At 43.7% G+C, this 10,082-nt stretch overlaps 2 protein-coding genes across 2 annotated transcripts; one reads left to right on the forward strand and one right to left on the reverse strand.

Annotated features, from left to right (window-relative positions):
• On the forward strand, positions 1-6,655 carry poli (polymerase (DNA directed) iota). The gene is made up of 10 exons (XM_049001714.1): positions 1-260; positions 975-1,073; positions 1,455-1,619; positions 1,789-1,935; positions 2,587-2,823; positions 2,909-3,087; positions 3,851-3,942; positions 4,031-4,164; positions 4,331-4,536; positions 5,023-6,655. The coding sequence occupies exons 1-10, from the start codon at positions 149-151 to the stop codon at positions 5,632-5,634; spliced, it is 1,983 nt and encodes a 660-aa protein (XP_048857671.1). The 5' UTR covers positions 1-148; the 3' UTR covers positions 5,635-6,655.
• Positions 6,656-6,701: 46 nt separating this feature from the next.
• On the reverse strand, positions 6,702-9,517 carry LOC125725117 (stAR-related lipid transfer protein 6-like). The gene is made up of 7 exons (XM_049001719.1): positions 9,217-9,517; positions 8,916-9,000; positions 8,687-8,736; positions 8,435-8,561; positions 8,083-8,200; positions 7,900-7,993; positions 6,702-7,395 (listed from the first exon to the last, which is right to left on the reverse strand). The coding sequence occupies exons 1-7, from the start codon at positions 9,357-9,359 to the stop codon at positions 7,254-7,256; spliced, it is 759 nt and encodes a 252-aa protein (XP_048857676.1). The 5' UTR covers positions 9,360-9,517; the 3' UTR covers positions 6,702-7,253.
• Between the last annotated feature and the right edge of the window lie 565 nt (positions 9,518-10,082).

Here is a 10,082-nt window from a genome sequence, read left to right on the forward strand (position 1 = left end):
ATCTCCGTCGCTGTAGATGGCGCCACGTCTGTTTGAAATTTGGTTTGTTGCGGAAACCAGCCACTACTGAAGAATAACAGGAAGCGGCGCCCTTTCCGTGGCTTCTGTCTGCAGCTATATATGCATTTTTTGCACAGTAATTAAGACGATGGGGCTGGGTGATAATGAAGGCGAGCCGCCGGTGTCTGACGATGACATTGACTGGACCGATGAGAGCGCGGACAACGCGGCGAGCCGGCTGGCCGACAGCCGGGACGCAGGTATCCGGGACTCCCCGGAGCGACCCAAGACACCGACAGAAATTAATATCTGTGCAGCTTATTTGTTTGTTAATGAATGAGAATATCAGATTCGTCTACATTTTACAGTAAAATATTCTCTTGCAGGATTGCATGTCGTAAGATTGGATTCTGTAGATTTGTTTTCACGCATGACTGAACATAAACAAAGATTTAAACTAAGCAAAGTGCATAGTTGCTCGGACACTGAAACCATTAGGAGGATCACTAGGTTTATCAGGTCTCCTCGACATGCAGAATGAAATCAGTGCACCGGGAATATATAAACTCCCCACAGAGCCGTATATACTGTATGCATGATACTAGGGAAAAAAGAGGCGTTATCCTCAGAATTGAAATGGATTTGAAGGGTCTGGTTTAATGACACAGAAGCACCATGCAGGGTTGTCAGCATCCAGCGTGACACTCATGCATTCAGACTCTCACGCAAGAAATATCCCGGCAAATCTGTATTATTCCATTATAAACCTAAAATTAGCTACATAAAAAGTGTTGGGGTAGGTTGCAAAACCCACAGAGTATTTACAAGGTAATAAAACTCTTGCATAGATGTAAATGTGTGTGCAGACTTGTTTCGAATTGGAAATCTCTCGCCAGCCAGCTGAACACCGACCCTGTCCATAAGTATGCATATGTGTGAGCTGTTATGGTGGTGTGTGTGGTGCTTTCTTCCAGAAGGTCAGCCACAGAGGGTCATCCTGCACTTTGACCTGGACTGTTTCTACGCCCAGGTGGAGATGATCCGCAACCCAGCCCTGTGGAACCTACCTTTAGGTCAATGACAGCTTTCTTATTGGCTAAATTAAGGACGCTTGATATGTTTAATCGCATCAGTTCCTGAAATAAAACCTCTTTATCTTCTAATGAAATGCGATTTGGATTTTTTTCCAGCTATATAGGAAATATAATCTGCGCCTTCTCAGCTGCATTAGCTGCGCTTAACTTCCTCCAAGGTGGCTTTATTGGTCGTCCCCAGTAGCTAATCAGGTTATTAAGTTGTTTTATGAAAGCTTTTTAATGAACTGTAACGAGTTATCAGCCACTTCATGTACATCTAATGGAGTTCTGTAGATTTTTTTCTTTAAACATCCAGCTGTCTCTTAAGTAAATTAGCAAATAAAAATGTTTGTTTCACTATAAATGTTTTGCATTTAGCTGTTCACCAGAAGTATTTCATTGTCACGTGCAACTACTTGGCCAGGGAGCTTGGGGTGACCAAGCGCATGATGGCGACGGAAGCCAGGGCTAAATGCCCCGAGCTGGTCCTTCTCAATGGAGAAGACCTGACTCCTTACAGGGAAATATCCTATAAAGTCACAGGTAACACCGTCTGTCTGCAGGCTTTTTACTCTTATAGGCCCTGTGCAGGTGCTGATTGGGTGCCTACTGGCACTATAGACCCTAATCACCCAACATTTATCAGCTGAAATGTAGTCTGAAGTGGACGGATGGACAGACAAACGGACAGAGATTTGCTTTGTGTTTCCAGAACTGTTGGAGAGTTTTTGCCCCCTGGTGGAGAGACTGGGCCTTGATGAGAATTTTGTGGATGTCACAGAACTGGTGGAAAAGAAGTTAAAGAAAGAGCCTCTTCCTTCTGACCTTTCAGTCAATGGCCATATTTACAACCAGCAGGGTCAGTCAATGTTTTTTGTGGGCACGTGTGCCTATGTGCCTGCATGCATAAAGGACTCTTGCTCAGAAATACAGCCACTTCAGCCTATTCATTGACCAAAGTCAATTTGCTCTTCTGCTAGTCACGTGCACCGTGCTGCCACTAGGTGGTGCTCATGATAAAGGTATTTATTCAAAGTAGCTTTTATGCACAGCTGGGGGAAAAGGAGTTAATGTGTTTTTTCAGGCCTGCCATACATTTCTGTAAGCTGTGCATGTGGTTTTTAACTCACAACAAGAAGTGTAGAAGGAATTGGTTGGAATTTGTAGAAATGTTCGACTGTGGGATGAAAATGAGGCTGATTCTCTTTGAAGGTGGAAGAATGAGGGTGCTTGTAGGATCTGGAGTTGGAATGTTTGAGATGAATTTCTAAATATCTGGTACACCAATGTTCCGGGGGTGTAGTTTTTTTTTTTTTACACCCTTCTTGACCGAATTATTAGATAATTCATGACACAGGATTGATTCAAATTTAAATAAAATGGGTTTAAAAAAAAAAAAAACAGATTGATATGCTGGGAAAAGCCAGCACATGGCAAAAGATGAGAGGAATTAAATTATCACTTGTTTTGGTTCATTGCTTAACAATCGGTCGCGTTGTGGTCTATCCAGCCCTAGATCCCACGGCCCCCGACCACCACCGGCTAGCATTGGGGTCCCACATCGCCGCAGAGTTCCGGGCCGCCGTCCACACCCAGCTGGGCCTCACGGGCTGCGCCGGCGTCGCCTCCAGCAAGGTTCTGGCCAAGCTGGTTTCTGGCACCTTCCGACCCAATCAGCAGACAACGCTGCTGCCTGAAGGTTCCGCCCAGCTGATGCGCGGCCTGATCCACGTTCGCGCCATACCGAGTAAGCTCCGTCCAGTCCTGGTTCTGTGGTACTGGTGGGGCGGGGGACATATTTTCAGTGTGTTACCATGCCCCCCCCCCCGCAGGTGTGGGTCGTAGCACCGCCACACGCCTGCAGGCTCTCGGCATTCACAGCGTAGTCGACCTGCAACGGTGCCCCCTGCCCACTCTGGAGAAGGAGCTGGGCGGGATTTGTGCTCGCCGCATTCATTGCCTGAGTCTAGGCATTGATCCCCTGCCCGTCACGCCCAGAGGACCCCCACAGGTATCGCCGCCCTGCTGGACAAACACTTGTGTACGACAGATGTCATGGGCACTAAGGTCCAAAATATCAACAGGCAGATTACCAATAATTCCCTTTTCATGATGAATAAAGCTCCTCATTGTCACTAAGTCTGCTCTTGCTTGTAAGAAAAGCCTTCTAATTATTCGTAAATCCTGTTTGTCTTTAGTTTAGTCTTTAAAATGAAATTACCCTCCCTGGCAGTGAGCAGCCTGTCTTGCGAAGCTCAGTTAATATGCAGTCATCCTACATAGTGAACATGACTGCTTAGTGGTGCTCAGGGGCACAAGCTTGTAATCTGCAATCTCAAAGTGTATAATTGACACATATCTTTAACTTGGTGCACAACTGGATTTCATGCTGACTGTTGCAGTACAATTACTTAAGAACAACCGGCTACTTATTTGGAAAATCAGGCTTTTTTTTTGTGACTGAGAATATTTGGGGCATTAAACCTCATTAATCCCTAAGGGGAATTCATATATCTGTATCTATGTCTGTCTATTTGCATGTGTTGGCTTGAAGAGTGATGTGGTTTGGAGGGATGTGGAGATGTGGCCTGTTCGGTTGTAATACAGAGATCTTACTGTAGCAGGTAGAATTAGGGAATCCACATTCCCCAGCGTCCTGACTGTAAGGCTGAGCTCTTGAGGCCATCGCACTGGATCCATGCAGTGTGTCGCAGTTAGGGCTTCCTCGCCTGCTTGGAGATTCCGTCACAGCCTGGCTTTCCCTCGCATTTCAGTCTCTCAGTGATGAGGATTCATTCAAAAAAGTGTCCACAGAAGTGGAGGTGACGCAGAAGGTCAAGGAGCTCGTAACCAGTCTGCTGCACAGGTGGGCGGCTCGGTGTGGCGGAGGGGGGCGGGGCCTCCTGCGATCCATCATCACTGTGGTGCTGCGTGTCTGACGCTGTCGCTGTCAGGTTGCACAGGGACGGCAGGGTTCCGCGCACCATTCGTCTGACCATCAAGCGTTTCTCAGAGTCCAGCCAGCCGGTGAGCAGGGAAAGCCGTCAGTGCCCTTTGCCCACCACCCTGGGGCAAAAGATCCGCTCAGGTGCCAGTCGCCTCTGCCTCTCACTCACATTTGAGCTGGTCACAGCCTGCTAGGAAGCTTGTTGGTTATTAGCATTTGCTCCATGGTAATTTCGCTTCTTACCTCTATAAGTATGATGGGCATTTGATCTTTTGGTCACGTCTCTGAAACTCTTATGTGAAAACAGGCAGCTGGGATGCGGTAACACCCCTGGTGTCCTTGGGCATGAAGCTCTTCTTCAGATTGGTGGACAGACACATGCCGTTCCATATCACCCTCATCAGCGTGTGCTTCACCAACATGCAGTTGTGCTGTTTGGGCACTAGGGGCTCCATAGTGTCATTCTTCTCACAGGGGTCTCCTGTGAAGCCAAAGGAGGCACCAGCTGCAGAGGTGAGGAGAGCTGTGCTTCAACCAAACTACAACCTAAGTGTATGCTGATCTCTGTATGTCTCATAATATATACTGGTTTTTTTTTTTTTTTTACTTTCTGTACTGAATGTTTACATCTGCAAGTCTTTAAATGTGATATGTTTGGTAGTATGGTACTTTTATGTAATTTCTTGATAAAAAGTTACTGCCCAAAATTAGGCTACATAAGTGGCTGTTTTACTCAAAATGAACGCAAAGGATACATGTATTCTAGTTAATGGAAAAACATGTTTTCCTCATTTTATCCATGTGCTCACTGCAACAGCAAACATGTTAGTATTTTATGCCACTTTCTACAGCACCTCATCTTTCTTATTCATGGTGTATGTGGAGAATTTCTGCATATACTATTAATATGACATCTGGGTGTTTTAAGCATAATGTTTATAAAAACTAATAATAATAATGATAATAAACCTAATGCATCAGATTCCTATCATGTTCCAGTGCTCAGGTCCTACCTGTCAGCAGGGGGCGCTTGATACAAGCAGCAACCAGGAACTGCAGGAGTCGTCTCTGGTCCCCAGTACACCACTGCAGCAGAGGTCAGCTCCCTCTCCACCTCCAGGAGTCGACCCCAGCGTGTTCTGGGAACTTCCTGAGGAAATCCAGAGGGAGCTGAGATCTAGCGCAGCTTCAGCTCCAGTTCCGGATTGCCCTGGTTCCACTGCGAGTCCTGCTACAAGGCCGGGACTGGGCCAACATGCTTCCAGGGAGGCCTCTTATCCAGCTGTACTGCAGCCACCCAGCTTGGCTCCATGCACGCTTGCAGACCAGGCCCAAAGCCTGAATCACTCGCTGAACTCACCCGTCCATGAGGTGCCCTCTCACGTGGACCCCCAGGTGTTTGTTGAGCTCCCCGCAGAACTGCAGGGGGAGCTGCTGGCCGAGTGGAAGCGAGAGACGCGAGCCCCGCCCTCAACCCCGCCCTCAACCCCACCCTCACAGACTCTGCCCTCCCCTAAGCGCGGCTGCAGCAGGCCATCCAAGGGAAAGAAACTGAATCCATCCAACCGCACCCAGGTGAACAACCTGTTGAAGTACTTCAAGCCATGCTGAAACATCTGCATGAGCAGTATGGCCTGTATGCACTGATGGGTCACACACATATATTAATCTAAGACAGTGGCAGGCTTTTCCAAGCTGCGATATGCGCAACAGGATGGCGTATGGAGCGTGTCACACCATACATGACACCTACCTAAAAGCCAAAGGTGTCACTACTATTTTATGTATAAGTGAAATCCTTCTGGTGAAGGAATTTTATTGATTATACAGGCGTATAAGTGCAATTCCAGCCAAAGGGGTTGGGTGGCGCTGTCGTGTCTGTGAGGTCGTCTGACATTCTCAGACAGGCAGTGATCTTGAACTGTTCTTGTGACCAAAGTCTTAAGTACAATCACAGTACGACAGTTTTGAATAAGTATTCTGTGTAAATATGATTTTTTTTTTTATTATTTAAAAAGATGAAAATAAAAAGGTCAGTTGTAGCTGTTTCATTGTAAAGAATGTTGCATTGTGTCTCAGGGAGACTGATCTCCAAGATAGTTTATTACACAGTGTTAAAGTATGTTTTGTTCATGGTTTATCTGAGAAATGCATTATTGCTGGAAAAATTCTAATACATTTCTTGCCATACAGACCGTAAATATGTCATACAGGATGTGACATCCAAGGTTTAGTCACACCACTTACAAAGTGAGAGCATTAATCACAGTGATGAACCATGACCAATGACAGGGGGGTCAAATATTTCGTTTCGATTGACTTCGGAGATGACATGTAAATGGTTGCTGCTTTTAAGAATATCCTTACATTTAGCCTGGCAGTGTTACTTTGTGTATTTGTCATTCACTTGTATCCAAGGAGATGTGTGGTTGGGTCAGGCAGCCTCGAAAAACATGAATTGCACAATGCCGGCTTCACACAAAACTGACAGCAGAAGTGTCAACAGAAACTGTTCAATCAAAACATTTTGGATCATCCCAAAGTCAAACTCCGTCAAAGTTAAAGAATGTAACATTGTGTGTCCTGGGGGTCAGTCTCCCCGAGAGTTTATTATTCAGTGTTAAGGCACTCAGGTATGTTTATATATATATATATATATATATATATATATATATATATATATATATATATATATTTTATCTGGGTAATAATGCATTGTTGTTGGAAAAATTCAAATAAACTTCTTGCTGTACAAAGGGTCATACAGGCCGTAAACATGTCTTAAAACATCTGACTTCCAAGGTTGCTGGTTCCGTCACACCACTTATAAAGCGACAGCATTAATCACAACGATGAACCATGACCAATGATGGGGGGAGCAAACATTTAGTTTGGATTGACTTTGGAGATGAAATGGTTGCTGCTTTGAAGAATATCCTTTAATTGACACCTGAAATAACACCTGCCATTGTTATTTTATTTTTTATCATACACTTTTATATGTGCAGTTGGGTAACCCAGTCCCTAGGCCACACAATTTTGATCATCCCAAAGTCAAACTCTAAAGGTTTTGAGACTAGGATTTCAAATCTGCAGTATTTCTACAGTTACAATGTTTAATTTCCTGTATTACATATTATTCCTATATTGCATAACAAATGTCCATGCTATTAAGAGTACAGCGTTCATGTATTAGCACCTGTTCGGTTATGGCAAGATACTGTCAATAGTCAATAGTCCTTCAGCCCAGCCCGAGCACAATTGACCAGGTCGATGATGTTGTTGGGAAGAGCAGCTTCCACTACAGTCCGAGGCAGCATCCCCCCTAAATCAGGCTGGATGTAGACCTCGAACTGGGACCGGAAGGGAGTCCTGGCAACACACGCACACAAATTAACGCATCCACTCACCATAGTCAAGCCATGCAAGAAGACGTGCACATATACTGTGTAGTACTTGTGTGATCTGTTTGACCAAAATGTATTAGTTAAACATTTGTACTACAGACTTGAGATGTCAGTCACACTATTTATAAAAATAAATTAGCCCTGAAGTGTTTACACAAGTTGTTACCACCTGCTACTCTTTATGACTACTTAACATGATAATTCAAAATTTCCATAGAGGCTTATATATTCTTTGATCTCATACACCCAGTTTAGGTAACACTGTGAACCTTCAGCCTTTAGATTTTTTACTGCACATTTCTCACTAGATTGCATTATGAGTTAGACTTGATGCCAATCTGAAGTCAAACTGTGCACTTCTGCCAATCTGAAGTTCCAAATCACTTTGGAAACTATCATCTGACTGAAGTTGTCTTAGTGTAGCCCTTCTGGCTTTTTCTTCACACAGAACGGGACATACAGTACTTACCCCAGTAGAGGAGAGCACACATATCCACATGCATTGTTGTGTCCTCTGATGTGAGGTGAACATGGCGGGCATTGGGGATAATCAACACTCACAGCTACATGAGAAATCCAGAGAAGGAAGTAGTTAACACAGGATACACTGACCAGGGTAACATGCTTAGCGATGTGTATGCCAGTTACTCACAGTTAGTAGTGACTACTCCTCCATTGTACCGTTTTACCTTCACAAGGTCAACAAAATCTCTGGATGAAATGAGACCCATGCCGTAACTGTGGGTGACAGTGTGACAAATAAAAGTCTCCTGTCGAAAAAGCAAATGCTCCCATGTTAAATGTGCCCTTATTAAAAGCAGTCCAGTCACATGTAAGGCAGTGTATCTCCAGCTGGGTGAACACTGCACTCTTAATATGTCGTTCAGCACTGGTACTCTTTAGACTTTGTTCATAGCTGAATTTCTATTTTCTTCCTGAAAAGCAAGGCTGACACCCAAATGATCTAGACTTCAAACAGTCCATGAAATTGTTCTGGGTCTCACCTGGCCAATATACTCAAGAATGGAATAAGACTGTAGTGACTTGTCCCATTTCATTCTATGCTCTGGAAGATACATGAAAGGAATGATATTTTCGGGTGTGTCTTCAATGGTTGCCTGACCACGGTACCTTTCCAAAGATCCAAAGAACAAGGTGTAAGTCTCACACCCAAGGAATTAAATATACAGAGATCTCCATATCTGATGTAAGTCTATAGCAATATATAGATAGTTCAGTATCCATTCAGGACTTACAGTTTCCCTTCATACTCATTGGATGGTTTCCATGATACTACAACATCTCCCTACAACAAAAAAGCAACAAGAGCAGGTAATTCATGTAAGAACATCCGAAGCTGATAATCGGCTACATTATTACAAATTCGAAACTGCTTCTGAATAAATGTACTTCTACACGTTTTTAAAATTTGGAGATGCAGTCACCATCTACATTGACAGTAATGGTTTCGTCATTGATTCTTACTGAAGTTTTCGCCAAAGTCCATCCTGATTCATCCTGATGATATGACCACAGCTTTTGCGAAGCGTCCTCTGCCACTAAGTCCATTCTGTGATAAAAACAACGTTTTTAGTACTTTGTTAAAGATTACTACAGTAAATTGTTTTCGACTAGCTATACGGAAAGTTTAGCTGGACTTTGATTGCACTATCTGCCATGTAATTAAAACTGGGTACTGACGTAATCGTAAACAAAAGGGTTATAACAAAATATAATAATAACAATATGAGAAACTGTATACACCGCAATGCACAATATGACTTACTCTGCCAGTCGCTGCATAAATAGTACACACACAAAAAACGGCCTGCGATTTACAGGACGGCAAGTTAACCAAATAGTATTAACAACGTTCAGTAAAATAGCGATTATGACACTGGTCTTTCCAGACAATTGAACTTTGGACATTATAGGCTAGTTATGCAATTACATTTACGGCAAATGATTTTTAGAATGTACTAAATACGTGTTTAATATGTATTCCTTTCGGTCTCATTAATAGATGTTGTATATTAAAGGTGCTTTACAGAACATTTTACTAGATAAAATCCCGTGCCGGTGGTATATATTCTATTAATGCTCACTGCACATAATAGTATTGCTGATGGGCTTCCGTGCCAGTGACGTCATCGGCCTCTGAGCATGCTGGTAATCGCGAGGACGCTAGTTCAGTCAGGCTTAGATCTCCAGTTTAAAATATATACTGTAATACTTTTCATGTAAAGTGTTTTATTTTACTGTGAATACAGTAACTGCTTTTTATGATATGCAGAATATAGATTAATAATGATTAAGCAACTTGAATCCCAGGCAGTACTCTAGAAGAGAGAATCAATTTAAAGTGGGTTCATTTTAAGCTTTGTTAATATGACCAAAGGTTTTGTCCTGTCCCTGAGTATCCCGAGAGATTTCTTACATCAGATGATGGATAATCTTCCATCGGCAGGGGGGCTTAAGTCTTTGAGTGGCAGGCAGTTTTTAATCGTTGTCTCGCAGCACCGGGTCCTTGGAGATCAGGGGGAGGGCCGGGGGAGGGGGGCTGGCAGACCCTGGTGTTTTAGCTGATAGGAGCAGAACAAAGTTATCTCACCCCGTAATGCAGAGCCCCCCCGTTAATAATCTTGTTAATAC

This window comes from Brienomyrus brachyistius, chromosome 2 (genome assembly GCF_023856365.1).
Source record: "Brienomyrus brachyistius isolate T26 chromosome 2, BBRACH_0.4, whole genome shotgun sequence".
Classification (NCBI taxonomy): domain Eukaryota; kingdom Metazoa; phylum Chordata; class Actinopteri; order Osteoglossiformes; family Mormyridae; genus Brienomyrus; species Brienomyrus brachyistius.

Coding starts and splice junctions, on each gene's coding strand:
- poli (XM_049001714.1), top strand. CDS start 149: ATGGGGCTGGGTGATAATGAAGGCGAGCCGCCGGTGTCTGACGATGAC. Junction 1,074..1,454: donor CCTGTGGAACCTACCTTTAG/GTCAATGACAGC, acceptor TTTTGCATTTAG/CTGTTCACCAGAAGTATTTC. Junction 1,936..2,586: donor CCATATTTACAACCAGCAGG/GTCAGTCAATGT, acceptor TGGTCTATCCAG/CCCTAGATCCCACGGCCCCC.
- LOC125725117 (XM_049001719.1), bottom strand. CDS start 9,359: ATGTCCAAAGTTCAATTGTCTGGAAAGACCAGTGTCATAATCGCTATT. Junction 8,737..8,915: donor GGACTTTGGCGAAAACTTCA/GTAAGAATCAAT, acceptor TTTTTGTTGTAG/GGAGATGTTGTAGTATCATG. Junction 7,396..7,899: donor GTGTGCTCTCCTCTACTGGG/GTAAGTACTGTA, acceptor GTGTGTTGCCAG/GACTCCCTTCCGGTCCCAGT.